This window comes from Streptopelia decaocto, assembly GCF_964273445.1.
Source record: "Streptopelia decaocto genome assembly, chromosome: Z".
NCBI lineage: Eukaryota > Metazoa > Chordata > Aves > Columbiformes > Columbidae > Streptopelia > Streptopelia decaocto.
Genome location: NC_138657.1, coordinates 42,423,871 through 42,440,182, shown reverse-complemented (window position 1 = coordinate 42,440,182; position 16,312 = coordinate 42,423,871). Strand labels below are relative to the sequence as shown.

The 16,312-nt window shown below is 35.1% G+C and overlaps 1 protein-coding gene across 11 annotated transcripts in view; it reads right to left on the bottom strand.

Moving 5' to 3' along the window:
• Nucleotides 1-720: 720 nt before the first annotated feature.
• The window catches only part of PPIP5K2 (diphosphoinositol pentakisphosphate kinase 2), a 59,667-nt gene continuing 44,075 nt past the window's right edge, over nucleotides 721-16,312 (bottom strand). For 6 of the 11 annotated variants that reach the window (XM_082074330.1, XM_082074325.1, XM_082074328.1 and 3 more), the window contains 7 exons: nucleotides 13,865-14,038; nucleotides 12,584-12,653; nucleotides 10,408-10,527; nucleotides 9,460-9,522; nucleotides 5,499-5,630; nucleotides 3,915-4,043; nucleotides 721-2,519 (listed from right to left, as the gene is read on the bottom strand). In XM_082074330.1, coding sequence (XP_081930456.1) covers nucleotides 2,416-2,519; nucleotides 3,915-4,043; nucleotides 5,499-5,630; nucleotides 9,460-9,522; nucleotides 10,408-10,527; nucleotides 12,584-12,653; nucleotides 13,865-14,038 — 792 coding nt within the window. In that variant the 3' untranslated portion in view covers nucleotides 721-2,415. The remainder of the gene's footprint in view (nucleotides 2,520-3,914; nucleotides 4,044-5,498; nucleotides 5,631-9,459; nucleotides 9,523-10,407; nucleotides 10,528-12,583; nucleotides 12,654-13,864; nucleotides 14,039-16,312) is intronic. The other 5 variants (XM_082074332.1, XM_082074333.1, XM_082074334.1 and 2 more) reach the window with 5 other exon arrangements.

Here is a 16,312-nt window from a genome sequence, read left to right as displayed (position 1 = left end):
AAACTAACTTATCCTGCATTTCATCTGTGGTTTTACATTTGTTCCTGCATCCTGCATATGTCAGCTCACACAGTATACAATAAATTAATATTAATCTTATGAAAGGAGCAGTTATTCTCTCTTTTGGAGTGGTGTATTAAAACAGGAGATTTAGTGAGACGTGCACCCAGACAAAATAGGCTTTGCTGGAAACAAAGATATTGCAATTGTATTAGGAGAATTATTGATCTGGTAAAAAATGTCCATCACCCAAGTACCTTGTTTTCCCTTGTTGGTGATTTTTGTTCCTTTTACTGAACAGAATAAAGATCTTATTCTTTGACCTTTGTCAAATCTGATTGGAATAGGATGTACAGTTGCAAAAATTTAATGTGAGAAAGTCAAATTGCATAAAGAAATTGGACTAAAAATACATAAATATGAGCTCAGTACAGTCCACATTCTGCCATACTGCTACGGTACTAATAGAAAATAGAAGAGCACTCACAGTGGTCTTTCATGTTACCATTCTTGTTGAGGAATCACTGCAGAATGTGTGACTATCTTTTTTATAAGTGAATTTAGTATAAAATTATAAAGCCTCATAAGTCATGTCCTTCACCACCAAGATTTTGGCTTATTTGTATATTAATGGCTTATTTGTAAATTTTTTTCCACCAAGACTACTGAGTCAACTATTCACTTTACATATGTTCTTAAAAGAAAACAAAATGAAGAAAATTTGCCAGTGACCTTGTTTTTATTTAGGCACACACATAAAAAACATTCTGCCACAGCTTTGGTTGACTGGAATGATACGCATACTTAAATTTTAACAGTTGGGTTTTTTTAAACAGTAAACAAGTGTACATTCAGTTGTGTACAAGACCAACACTGACAATAACACGACTACACTACAGAAAATGAAATGTTTTAAGTATATACCTGTGAAACCCTTTGTATTTTTGGTATTTAACCAGCATTTTTAGAATTAGTCTGCTGAAGCCATTTCATGTGTGGTAAACACTGAAAACAGATCTGTGGCAAAGTGAATGTAATTATAGTTGCACTGGCTCTGGAGATGAGTAAGAGCCCCACTTAAAAATATTAGTCGGAAGCTATGTCTTCTGCAACTTAAATGTGAAAGGAATTACCTAACTTGTAATTTATGAAGTCCAATATTAATAATTAGCCACTTGAACTTACAGAGGTGGACAATTGGGATAATTATAATAATTCAGTAATTTTTCATGCCACAGATAAGAATCACAAGAGCTGCTCTGAGACTGGCTGATTACATGATCCAGTAACTCAAAGTTCTATTGACTTACTAATGCTTCTCATAGCTCTTATAATTTTTTTTTAAATTTATTTTTTTATTTTTATTGTTTTTAATGAAAGTTGTCAACCACCTAAATTGTAAGGAGAGATGTATGAAAATCCCCAGTCCACAATGAATCCTGAGTATTCTGGAACAGTAAGCACTGAGTTCTGGTAGACCACAGTTTCTCTCTACTCCGAAGGGATGATAATAAAGCATAGATGGAATATTTACAATTTTTAGGATAAACTTACTAGCAGACCAGCTGTCACCATTTCTCTTTTAACAAAACCCGATTTTTAATATCACCTTTTTGTAGAAACATAATGGCGAAGCAAATAAAGCTGTCTTTTAAATAAATGAAATAGGTTTTGGATAAAAACATACAAAAGACAATTTTATCTGCTGGATGACAAACAGGTACCCATATGCAAGCATGTATACTAAACAATAAAAGAGAAGGTGCATTTGAATATCACAAGTCTGATGTAAACACACAGTAAAAATAAGGAGAGTCAAAAGTGACAATATATTAACTCATTCCATCATGCCTAATTATTGCAGCATATATGAAATAATTCAAATGCAGAAATCATTTGCTTATCTTCAAAACCAGGCAAAAAGAGATCTCTTTGGAAATGCAGTTAAATTAAAAAAAGCTTCTAGCCAAGATGTGCATTACATTTCAGCCCACAGAAGAAATTCACAAGGAAACTGTAAACTCCAGAAAATAGAAGTTTATAATGACAACAGACAATGCCATCATTACTGTGACATGAACAGAGCCACTGCAACACATACCACTGCATTGGTATTTTCTTTTTGTACAAGTTTATAGTAAATATTTGAAGACACTGTAAAGGTTCATGTGCAGCTTTTCCATTAAAGGAGTGCAGTTCATGAAACTGATAAATAAATGTATTTCCTGAAATGTTTAGAAAATGAGGAAAGACATTTGACCTAAATATGTAGCGTGCACACTACATGTATAAACTAAAGATTCTTAAGTGCATCATGAACTGCAGACATAAACGGCTTTTGAAAACTCAGTAATTTAGCTGAACGAATGCCAAACAAATGTTTAAGAAGTTGCCTCCAGTTTTGTCTGATCAATTTCATTTCTTCTCAGGAAGAGTTTCACCTCTGAGTTCTACATCTAGTGAGGACTCTCCAAGAGACAACTTAACATTAGATGCATAAACAGAAGATCCAGTGGTAGCTGTACAAATAAAGAAAAAGAAAGTATTAGGTTTTACACTTAAGAATATCCAAGCTAAAAAGCATCAAAACCAAGAAAAACACATTACTTAGCACAGAAATACACACAAAGCCACACTGTATCTAACAAAACCAGAAATGCAATGTGATTTTGCTCTAGAGTCCCTCTAAACAGCACAACCATCCAAAAGCAAACAGCATAGCTGGCCAACAGTTCAAACTGAATATACTAATGAGCAAATGCATCATCATATTATTGGCAGCTTTAGTCAGAACCTGATCACAAAAGTCTATCATAAATGTTCAGAAAACATCTTAGAAATTCTGCTATTTAAATAAATAAACTTCCTTTGCTTGTCTTACTTGGAGATAGCTGGAAATACTGCTATACTTGAAAACAATACAAAACCCCATGAATTTTCAGGCTATAGAAATTCTTTCAAATACGTCAGAAGATAAGAGAAAGTAACTATTAACACAGTTTTACTACTAAAACTATTTGTGCAATGCTATTCAGTTCTTGTTGACCTGTAAAATGATCCTGGGTATATAGAAAGGGAAAGTTAAGCATTAGCTGACTGAGAAATTATCACAGAATCATAGAATAGTTTGGGTTGGAAGGGACCTTCAAAGATCATCTAGTCCAACCCCTCTGCAATGAGCAGGGACATCTTCCACTATATCAAATTGCTCGGAGCCCTATCCAGTGTGGCCCTGAATGTTTCCAGTGATGGGGCATCTACCACATCTCTGGGCAACTGTTCCAGTGTTTCACCACCCTCACTGTAAAAAAATTTATTCCTTGTATCTAGTCTGAATCAACTCTCTGTTAGTTGAAAACCATTATCCCTTGTCCTGTCACAACAGGCCCTGCTAAAAAGTCTGTCCCCATGTTTCTTATAGGCCCCTTTTCAGTACTGACAGGTCACAATAAGGTCTCCCCAGAGCCTTCCTTCTCCAGGCTGATCAACCCCAGCTCCCTCAACTTGTCATCATAGGAGAAGTGTTCCAGCCCTCTGATCATTTCTGTGGCCTCCTCTGGACCCTCTCCAACAGGTCCTTGTCTTTCCTGTGCTGAGGGCTCCAGAGCTGGATGCAGGACTCTAGGTGGGGTCTCACCAGCGAAGAGCAGAGGGGCAGAATCACCTCCCTCCACCTGCTGGCCACGCTGCTTTTGATGCAGCCCAAGATACGATTGCTTTCTGGGCTGCAAGTGCACACTGCCGGCTCATGTCCAGTCTTTCATCCACCAGTACTCTGAAGTCTTTTTGCACCAGGCTGCTCTCAATCGTGTCATCCCCCAGCCTGTATTGATCACCTAAATACAAGAAAGAATCCTACTGCTGGAAATAACATGCTTAAGTTAGCTGTTCTGCCACTGGCACAAGTTACTTACATGAGGTTGGTTTCTCTATTGCTAGCCTTTCAGGCAAAGTTTCAAGTGGCGTTGGTTGAATTTTTGCAGGGGTATATGTATTTAAAGCAACTTTTCTTCCTGATAGTGGTATCATGTATGTTGGAGAAGCTGAAATGGGGAAAAAAGGAAAATGTACACATCATTAATAATAAAAATACTCTCACCTGAGCAAAACGTCAAAAATACTACCCACAAAACCATGTATCTGTCCAGTAATATAGATGCCCCAGTTATACAACCTGCAACTCAGCTATTGATTTTTGACTCTAATGTCAAAACTTCAAAGCATGAAAGACAAATCTAAAAATCTCCATTTTACCACAGAAAGTGACATTGATAACTTCATGTTGCTAATGCAGCTAAGCTGAATTTCAGTAACAGCTCCCTTGCCAGAAGATTGGCAAAAGCATTGGTGCTACTTCTCAGAGGTTATGAAAATTGCACTAGAACAGGCATTTAGGCTAAAATGCCTATAAAAAAGTGCACACAATAGATTATTCCCTAGGCAATTTTCAAATGTTATAAGAAAGCAGAAAAACAAAGCACCTATAGCCTCATTTCTATCAGGTCTGGTTTCCAACCACTGCTTTTTAAAAGTCGACAACCAGACCACCAGTATGACAGGTTTTTAAAAATTCTGAATTGTTTTTTAAGAGACGCAAACTTCCTAATCAGTGTAACAAAGCATTTCAAATCGCTGAGATCTTCAAAACACCTGTAAGCCTCGCTGAGTTCTTTTAAAATAGTATCAGTTTTCTTAAATTCCTTATGTTCCTTCTCAGATACAGGATACCTACTGTATCAAGTTAGCTGCTAAACTCTATAAACTAAAATAACAGAAAAAAAAAGGAAAAATCCTAGCACCTATGTAACCTTTGTATCAGTACAAATTTTCTGATTAAAGTATGAGTCTTTAGACATTTTCTCAAGAAGATAAGGTTTCAATCACCTGACACATTAATTACAAGCAACTCCATATGTGGTAATCTGACCTAACTGAAACCATTTCAAAATACACAGCAGCAGAATCACAATGGGGAGTCATCTTCCCAGACACATGTACAGGGATAGAACTCAGTTTGTATTTCATTTCAGGATCACTTAAACATCAAACATGCAGCACAAACTATGAGAAAACTATGTAAGGCAATCCACAGGTGAAACTCCAAGTAATATAGTAATATTGAAAGGAACAGGAAGTAACACAGTTTTAAGATACAGAAGGCTTGTGCAAGGCAAAACTGCTGAGGTTACTGCCAGTACAAAAGTATAGTATAAAGCTGGAAATACTGCATGCTCAATAAAAAGCATTCCTTGTGATTCAGCTAAGAGTGTGGACAGCAGAGAGAGGTAACGTGAGGAAATAAGCAAATTACGATTTCATTAAATCCTTAATTTACAATCCCAGTCAGAGACATTACTTCAGTGAATTATGACAGTGTCCATACTGCAAAAACTAAAATTACAGTTTATGTACATATTTCATTTTTAAAGCAGTATTCTTAGTTTACTTATTTAATTTAACAATTAAAAATGAGCATAATTACAAACTAAAATCAGTACATGTTTCCTGTAGACTTTCCCTTGATGGAGCAGCAACAGAGGCAAGGAATTCATCCACCTGCTTCAGAGACAGAGAGTTGTGCAGAGTTTCCAAAGGGCAAATAGAAGGCACCATGGAATATAGTTCAAAACCTGTAAGAAAAATAATAATAAAAAAAGAGAGATTTCCAAACATAAGCCAGGTTTTGAGCTATTGTATGGGCAAATATTAATGCACAATAATAAGTACTTATTTTAAACCAGCACATGCAGACGTAGTACTCTTGAAATCATGGACGTTAAATACTATACGACTTGAAACAAGATGTGGCGATTTCCAGAGTGTACTTAAGGTACCATGTCATATACCATGGGATACAAATCCTGTGTACACATAAAGTGGTCTTCAAATATTACAGGTGTGCTCTACTCCCAAAGCAGTTCACGGAAGATAACTTTCCTCTAAGACAAACTTAGTACATTACGAAAAAAAAAATAGTCAGGAAATGGTAGAATTTCTCTACCCATTCTCATACCTGGCACAACACTAACCAGGTAACGCAGTCACACAAGTAATATAGGATAGCTATGTTGTGAACTGCTAGCAGATGAGATAAAATGCTAAAATTTGCAGAATTCACGTTCTATCATCTTCAGTATTCTGTGAAAACAAACCGTTCCCTTCAATATAAAAGGAAAACCACTGTTAGCACTTTTGTACCTTGAGGTTACATGTTTTAACTTTGTAACACAAATTTACACCTACCTTTATGCATATAAAAAGAGTGCTCAAAAGACTAGAATTTTCATATATTAGAGCAGGTATTATAGCAACCCAAAATCTAAAAATTTATTGAACTTTGCTTTTCTACATTAGTATTGATGATATACCAACCATGCATATCCATATTGCTAACATACTAAAAAGCATTTTAAAATCTTGAAAAAAAAAATGCAGTTGTCTAAAGTGATGCAAGTTTGGTAACTCAATGCACAGCTTTCCATCCAATTGCGTTTCAGAAGAGGAAAATATGCCCATTAGTGTTTTCAACGTACAGCTGTAACATTACAACTCTGCAATTCAATATTGTAAATTTACAGTTGGTACATCTCTTTTAAGTTATTTAAATGACGAAACAATAGTGAATGAAATAATGTTTAGAATTTCAGTTCAAGGTACATATATTAGAGACAGCATTATGACTGTGAATGTTCCATCCCCTAAAATAATAAGTATCAATATTTCTATGATATCCAGTGTTCCCCATTCACTCCCCATTTAGTGCTTTGCATAGAGAAGTAACTCAACAAAATTTCATTCCCAATGGCCACCTTGTCCACCTTGTCCCCAAATTTGAGGGACAGTCACTTCAAATATACAATCAACTGAAGTGTACTTATGTCAGCTTCACTTATATTACAAATAAAATGTTGCAATTCATAGAAACTTGTTTTCATGTACAAAAGAAACACCACTACATATTTAATTTCTGTTTTCCTATAGCAGAGGTATCTAAGCTTCAGTGTAAGCACTAAGATGTTTGGCAAACACTTTAATATCCTAAATAACTATGCATGCATGCAAAGCGCAAACCCTTTCTTTGCATTACAGTAAAATACAATAATTTTCTTTTTACTCTGACAGAAAAGTCACTGTCATTTGGATGAGTTTTTTTTTTTTTATTTTGCAAAGAACATAGTGGGACAATGTCAGGTTAACTTTTTAGTAACTATTAATGTTATAGTGCAGTGTTACAGAAAACCAGAAAGGAACTTAAAAATACACCCATGCCCTCTTACAAAAGAAAACAAAAAAGTTTTCTTCTTTCAGGAATTTCCCCTCTCTAGGTTTTTGTTCAGTTTTGACAATTCTGCTACCAGATAGCCATATCCCAGCATCTTGTTGTAGTATCTTTGCATCTAAGGGATATGACTTAAAAGATACCCTGGAAATTTATCCACAGTGTTTTATTTGAATATTTGATAATAAATATTTTATGATGTTCTGAGAAATAAATATGAATTTTAATGATGAAAAGCCTGACAGTATCCCTTTTAAAAAGCACTTTCCAGTAAACTAGCAGCCTTTGAGCTTTGGCTATATTTATTCTTAAAGCGCTGTCCCCATCAAAAGGCAAGACAATGAAAGGGTTAACGCAGAATCTCAAAAAGCCACCCTGCTGTCTTACATTTAAAAGCTATAGAGACATACCACTGGAGCCTAGAAATTCCACAGAGGAAATGGACCAGCACCTAAAGAGGTGTGGGTGTTCTGCACAGAGGCCCAGAAAATAAGGTAAAGCAATGTCAGAAGATAGTTGTTTCACCATGTTCCTTGAACTAAAGATGGGGGGGTAGTCTGAAATGAGTTAAGAGGGTGTGATAATAACATAAAAATAAGAAAAAACAGAGTGAAAGGGAAAAGGAGAATCACAATGATAGTCCAGAGGACAGACAAAACAACATCAATATGTTCTTATGTTAGTAGGTAACCCTTGGAAACCTGCAATATACTTAGGTTTCATAGGAGCTCATACAGCATGCATAATCTTGTTAAAGATATGTTGTAAAACTGCTCTATTAAATTAATCAGAACAATCAATGCATTCATTAAAAGCAATTTAGATCCCTTTTTAAAGAATGAAGTCACAAAAAGCTAGTGCTAAAGGGAACAAAAAATAATCATATTATTAGACACTGAGACTCAAATGCAGTTCTGATTTTCTGACCTTGTACGTTTTGGAAATATTATTTGTTTTGAGTCTAAAGACAGAAAATTGGACTCTTAACTTCTCTATTTGAAATAGGACACTTGAGTTGGCCTTTTAGATCAAACATAGTCTTAATGGTATTAATTCAGCCTCCCTTCAGTTTCCCTTCAGAAATAACTGCAGTGCAAAAAGTCACTATTGATCCCAAATAAATATAATAAAGGACTACTTTGCTTCTCACCAAAGCCAAATAAAATCTCAGTCTTTTTTAAAATTCTTGTTTCTAAGCAAATACATTTTGAATCTAACATGAAAATGCTGATGATTTCCACTGCAGTTTCAATAATATCACTATCAGCCAACACTCATGCACATTTTAAAACTGCAATTAAGAAATCTGGAAAAGCTACATTAAGATCCAGTGGATGCTGAAGACTGAGTCTGGTTTTCATGAACAGGATATATTTTGGGCTTATTTAGTCAAGTTAGATAGGTAGGCATGAAAAATTTTGCTGAGGAAGAGAAAGACATACCTCTGTCCTGTGTGTTAAACCAGATTTTTTTTGTAACTATGGTAGACTGAAGACAAGTTAACTCTCACTCTTGAAGGTCAAGAGGTCAATGTAAGCAACAGGCAGCTTTCTTGCTGTGTTTTTAGTGCAATATTTAAGTAATTTGCACATCTGATGAACAGAGAAGTATGATAAGGTAAAATAAATTTTTTTCCGATGACAAATATAGCAATTTCGCAGGAATGGAACCAAAGCTTCTGCTTTAGTTTTTTAATTTAGCATCACTTCAAGAAGATAGTAATAAATTCCAGTTGTCAGCTCAGTGATATATTTTAGATTCAGGAGGCTCAGGGAAACAGCTCAGCAGAAGAAAGACAAAGAAGAAGCAGCAGCTATTAAGAAGTGCATGCCCAATAAAGATCAGATTTAATTCTGTTTTTATCTTGTACCGTATAGTCTGATCACACAAGAAATTGGGGAGAATAATTGATTACAGAGATCATGATTAACAGTAGCACTTCAATTTTTTCAAGGATTTTTCTAAGGAATGATTTTTGATGTTGTATTTATACTAATGAATGGTACAGAAGGGATTTAGGATATCTAATGATTACAAATATATTTGGAGTTGTGCTTGAAGTTAGGAACGACAGACGGCTGGATGATACTGTACACTCCATATTTGAAATAAAAATAAAAGGGATGAAGCAAGGAACCTTTTGTTTTTGTTTTTGTTTTTAAAATAAAAGCAAAACGTACCATTGGTTGGGTGTCGAGCAAATGAGATAGAAAACCTTTTAACAGCAGAACCACGTGTGGTGTCTGAGAAAGAGAAAAACAGGTACCTGAAATTTGTAACAGCTACCAAAAGAGGGACATTTTTAAAAAGGAAAGTAAGAAGAAAAAAAGAAAATATGAGAAAGTATTAGAACTGAGTGGCATGCAGAAGGGACCAAGGAAAATGGCTAAAATCCAAATAGAGTTAAAAAGAAGAAAATTTGGATTGTTGGTAACTACAAGATGTGTGATGAAGTATATGAAAACAAGCAGAATAAGCTGGTGATTCTGGCATACAAAGTTATATCAGGTTAGAGCTGAACACTGAGTAATGAATTGAGAGGAAACCAGCATGAATACTGTTTCACAACAGAGTTATAAAGGTGTGCTTTGGCATCTTTACATTCTGAAATCTAGTGAGAAAGTTTCTTCTCTACCCCAGATTATCCAAAACTGAAAAATCTCCTGCTCCTTTGTAATCTAAACCCCACCAAAAAAAGGTCAGGAATCCTAAAATTTTCACCGTCAGTATTTAAGTTATTAGTTTATAATTTCTTTCATTCCTCGTATATGCTCCCAGTTATTTATTTAATCTCAAGATTGATAAGTAATGATAAAACCTGAAGTTTAAAATGAGAATTTAAAACCCAAAATTTTAGTTTACTTAAAAGATGCACTTGCTGAAATGCCCTGGCAAGTATTACAAGTCTGTGACCTAGTGTTCAATTCAAGATAGAAACAAGAATTAACTAGGCTATTCAGTTAAACATAAGCAAACTATGGGCAATAAAGAAGTAACAGAAACTCATAGTATTAATACTAAGGCAAAGGATTCTAGGATTCCATTAAAATCAGTAACCTAGGATTTATCTTTAGAAGTTTAACGTGGCACATGGGTTTGTGCGTGCATGTGCGATAGTGTGCACATACCATCTATGAAGCCAGAAGAAGTCAGCTTTTTACGATGAGTACGAGCATAATCCTGTAGGTTAGGTGCACTTGAAGAACCCCCGAGCACTGAGGTGCTAAACAGGCCCGCACAGTGAGACCCTGATGGGAGTTAGAGAAAATACATACAACAACCAGGTGTTCGTCCATTCACATTAGGGATGCATGCAGCATGCAAGCACATGGCTCTTACCACACAAAAGGCAGCTTTTGGCAGTGCCTTGGACAGGTTCACAATATGCTTGTAATGTCAGAGTAGTACTTTGTAGGCTGAAACTATAATAATTTATTGTGCTTCTACTCATGACACAGCACCCTCTGCTATATGTGCAAAGAGAGGACTGGCTTTAACAAAGTGAGTTCTTGTCCTGTTTTCACTTTTGGTAAAGAAAAGTTACCAGTTAGCATCAATGTAAACATAACCAACACAACAAAACAAAACCAAGATGATGATGATGATGATGATGACGTGAAAGTTGTGTGTTTTAAAACCTGCAGTTCTGCAATGAATACAAACTAGAAGAATACTGCTCATTGCTTTCATCCAAATCAGCCTTTGAGATGACAAGCTGCAATGAAGTATCCATGCATTTCCACAGTCTTAATCTGGAAATACTTCCCTTTTAAGACCAAAAGAAGTTAACCAAATTAGAAATACTGTATGCATATTTCAGCTACCATCATTGACAATGTTACAAACTGAAAATACCTAAAAGTTCCACCAAGTTTAGCTTGAATTCCATTCCTGAGAAGACTTTTCTATATCTCTGTGCAAGTAAGAGTACTTTTGTTACAACTCATACATTCCTGCTACTAGGATGGGAGTTTTAACAAATCACTGACAGCCACAGACAGAAATATAAAAATAATTTTAAAAATCGTCAACCACAAATGAAATTTACATACAACAATGAACAAAATGGAAAAAAGCTGCATTTTTTTTCCTTCAGTTTTTACTCCCAGTTGAAAGGAGAAGTGGTTTTTCACTCAGAGCTTATCTTTTACATTTTAGATAAGTAGTAGCAGATTTTTTTTGAAAACCAGCTATCTATCCAGTGATACTTCCTTTCATTACTTTCAATGACCCAGTGAGGGGAAACATTACTAGCACATGTGACCAATCACAGCCAAAATAAACAGGTGCCTGGTCTGTGGCAAAAGCCTTTCATAACAAATGTAATATCTTAATCTACGCACAGAAATACATCAAGTTCCACAAGCCATATTGTGTGGCACATTGGCAAAAGAAAAGTTGTTTAACTTTAGCAAGCACACAATAAAAACCATGACTTTGATAAACAAGAGCACCTGATGTATGCATTTTGCTAAGGAAAAAAATAATAGGGAGAAAAGTACCACAAAAAGATTAGAGCATTTAAAAAAGACAGATTTTACAAAGAAAGGAAAAGCTATTTCTGAGTTTATGCATATAGCTTATGCATTTTCCTCATTTTTCCCATGGAAAGACACACAGAATAATATGCAATATTGATTTACAGTAGTGAAAGATTTCATATGTTTGCATATCAGTCATATGGATGCCTGTTTCAAAGAAACAACAGAGAAGGCTCACTTGTATTAAAATAATTTCAAACAACTCATTGAATTATAGCATGACTCATTCTAATGCTGAAAGGAAGAAATTGATTTTAGGAGAGGGAATGTGTGCAAAACCTCTGATATTATCAAGAAACTTGAGGTTCATTACCCATCCACCTCCTTGCAGCAAAACACCTTCAATTCCATCAATAGCCAACAGTAGGAAATGCTAATTTTCAAGAAAAGTGTTTTAACAGTTTCCAGTGTAGGCCATTTCAATCAAAAATTTTGCAAAACCCCAAAACACAATCATGAGCTACGTTATCTTAAAAATCTACTTTATGTTAAAAATAATCCTGTGTACCTGTTGTGAGCAGTATAGAGTTAATAGTGTGAACAGTCTCAAACAATTTGCTCTTTTCAGTTATAATTTATTTTAAAACTTTTGCTGCAGAAAAATTGTCCAGTTCAAAGGCAGACACTCAGCATATATTATTGAGAACAAGTACTATTGGGTCCTGTAAACAAAAAAGCTATTCAAAGAATGTACAACTGTACAGAACAACGGGCAGGTGAAAAGCTGCTAACATCAAGCAAAATTTCAATTGTAGGCACATACCTAGACCACTCTGCTTTTGTTCCAGAATAGTTCTCGGTGTTCGTAAGTTACTATTGCTTTCTGATAGGACCTGGATATAAAAAACAGAAAAATAAGGGCAAGTAGAACAGCAGCATGAAATGGCCATTTAACTTGATACAGCAGCCTGTTTCAGACAGACAAGTGTTAATAAGCTGTATGGTAAGTGTTAGTAAAAATAGGTAAAGAAACATGAAAGATCATGCAATATTCCCCTTCTGAAGGGAGTCCATTTCACATATGAGTTCCTTGCAATGAAGTGGTGCAAAGCAAGCATTCAGAATGAGAAAGGACACAGAACAAGACAGATATGAGAACAGACATTTGAGACATTTTATTTCATTTTACCAAATGCACTCTCCTAAACTGCGCCTGTATTGAAAAAAGGAGGGGAGGGAAGGAAAGACAGACAAGCTATTGAGGACACCATACAATCACTGGTCCATGCATGGGCTCAATCAGAATAATCTTCAGATGCTCACAGCCTTTACTGATATAAACTTTTCCTATGTAAATAATTTTAGAATTTTCCACAATAAAAAGAAATTATGAAAATTTTCAAAGAAATGGTTAACAGAACACCATCCATTGTCATACATGTAAACAATATCTCAACATAAAAAACAATCTTCACTGGTACTTCAAAATTTACCACTTCTTTTTTCCTGCCTTTCCCCTACCAACATTTAGAAGGCTTCAAAATGTCATACAAGTCAATGGATGATGTACTGTGTTGGGAGTTTCAGATACCTCCAGATACAGAAGGCAAGAATTATTAGTGCTAGAGTTTGTTCCCTGCAATAGTTAATACCAGGCCACTGAAAATATGATATATGCAAACCAAGTTTTGAATAGCAAGATGAACTATCAAATAAATTATTTTAAATGGTATTGGTTGCAATTATTAAAAAAAATGTTTTTCAATTTACCTACCACCAATTTAAGCAATGCTGGTTTTAAAGTCTTAAAGGACAACTAAACCAAAGCAGTAATCTGTTTCATTAGGCAGCAAACTAAGTCTTTTTTACTTTGGTAACATTTGCAATTCCTATAAAGAAACCAAATTCTTAGTAAAACGTGTAACACATTCAATGGAAAAACATGCAGTTGCTCTTTTTCCCCCAAACATTCTCGGGAAGTCATTTTAAGAAGTGGAAGAATTTGCTTCAAACATAATCCATAATAAGGCATTAGATGTCCTTAAAGACAGTTGGTTGTTGCTTGGAATGCATAATAATGTTTAATGAAGTAAAGTTTAAAAACCTGTTGCCATGAGCCAAAAATACTGGATGTGAAAGCCAATGATTTAGGGGAGACAGGGGAAGAAGTGATTTGTTCCCCTGATCTGCGTCTTCGACGCCCAGTACCCACACCACTGGTGTAATGCAGCCAGGTACCAATACACTCTGGGCTAGACACACTCAGGGGGCTCTCTTCCTGGAAGTGAGAAAGGGGGCAAAAAACAGCAAAGCATGCAAAGTTAGATTCAACAGAGCCAAATTAACAGAAAAGAAAAAAATAAATCAATAAAAACCAAACAAACAAAAAAACCCCACACACACACAAAAAAAAAAAACACAAAAAACCCCACAATCTCCTTGCACCCTTTTATACACTGCTTTTAAAACTATTAAACACTGAATAGGGAAGAATGATATTACAATATTAGGAAGTTATCAGTTCTACTTACATCTTTTCATCCAATTATCTCTTTCAACAGAACACTTTAATAAAATTTCTGCTAGACTAATTATTAGATATGAGAGAAGAGTAGTTGTTATCAATAATTGATTAATAATTTTAAGAATTTCCCATATGTTGGAAACAGAACATCTGTTATCCTTGACATATATCCTCTCTAAGTATACTAAACTTTCCTATTTATTATGTAAGAGTTTTCATTTCTAGTCTATAACCTTTTCTAAAAGATTCTCGTTTTTAGAATTGCCTTTGAGACTTTACAGCTGATCACTGGTAGTGGCACCAACCCAACAGGTAGTAGTTTTCCAACCTTAAAAAAGCCCTAAAAATTATCTGATGCTGCATACCTATTAAGACACCAAGGGAGGAGGACAGTGTCAGGGTAAGAGTACTCCACATCCTACATCATTACGCATCATTAGCAATCAACATGTTTAGAATACAGAAATTTATTTCCAATGCCAACTTGCTTTACTGTTAGAACTATATTTTTTTTTAATTTTCATGACTCAATCACAGTTGCAAGCCTTCTGTAAATATTGCTGACTATACCCCAGATCAAAACTTCCACATAATCTCACACCTGACAGTGTCCTTTCAAATTAATGGACGTAAGTGAAGAGAGAATTGCCTTATAGGGGAAAAAAAAATGTTCAAGGCAGTTGCAGTTTATGTTGCAATTACTTTTTTTAAACATTTCAAAACACCATTTGGTTTAAATATTCCAAATACTGGCTTTGCAGATTTCAGTAGGCCAGATGAAACTTCCAATTTTACTTAAAAAAAAAAAAAAAAAGTTAATAGTAATGTTTTCTTTAAATCTGCTGTTTTCTTCCAGCAAATAAACAAGCACTGAATGCTGAAACACTTTCCATCTGAATATATATCGTCTGCACAGCCAAAATCTAGCAATTTATGTTAGTGATACCATTTGAAAGTAACTTTTACATCACTTATGAAAATGAAAATGGTTAAAAGTTTGAAGTAACAGGCTATTGAGTTGTGTGTATGTGAACTCATAACTAGGAGGGGAGTTTGCATGATCATAGTGAAAACAGCTTTTAAAAATCCAAAATATTATTGTTGTGAGCATTTGTTTATGAGAAAACTTGGAAATAGGAAATGTAAGATATTCACATTTATTATGTCTGTTAATTTATGGAAGTAATGTGAAGTTATACAGATATCCTTACAGAAGGGAACCATGCATCTTTTTCTCTTCACACTACCAATAATCAAGTTACTTGTAAATCTGTATACCTTCTTTACATACAAACAGCCCATTCTAAACACAAACATAAAAGGAAAAGCTTTTGGTGTGAATCATCATTTCTGATGGTTTTAAGCAACTGAAAATGAGGCATTAAGAAGCTGTTAGTCTGCTTCTGGCATTAATATCACAGAAGTGCCACTATGCCCCATCTGAAGCTTTGCCAGATAACCATACAAATGGTATAAATGATACTCCTGTGCATCCCCCCACCTCTGTGACATTAAAACCGTAACTGTGAAGCACACCTAGATGTCATGGCCTTCAAGACAGGAGACTGGACTGTTCAAGATGATGTCTAAAGAATTAATGAATCATAAACCCCACCCACTGAAAAAAAAGCTTCCAGCTTATTCTCTTACCTTCAATGCTTGATAAATGGAGTCACTTTCACCCCACATGAAAGCAAATACAGCAGAAGACATCTCTCACATCCTGCACCTCCCCTACTACCCCCAATCCCTCCATTCCCTCTCTGCATGGTCACCTTGAAGGTTTGCTTATTTCCCAATAGCAGCTCTCTTGTAAGGATGAATATGAAAGCAATGTATGTTAGTTTGAAGATGTAGGTTTAGACTGAAAAAGTCTTCATTTTCAAATATCAGCTTTTCTAAAATGGCTTAGAAAGAAAAAAGGAAATAAGTCCTATTGCAAAATAATAATTAATGAAAAAAAAAATCCTTCAGACAAATTACTGCCATGGAATATTTCCCATAGAATAAGAACTATCCTTTGTGAGA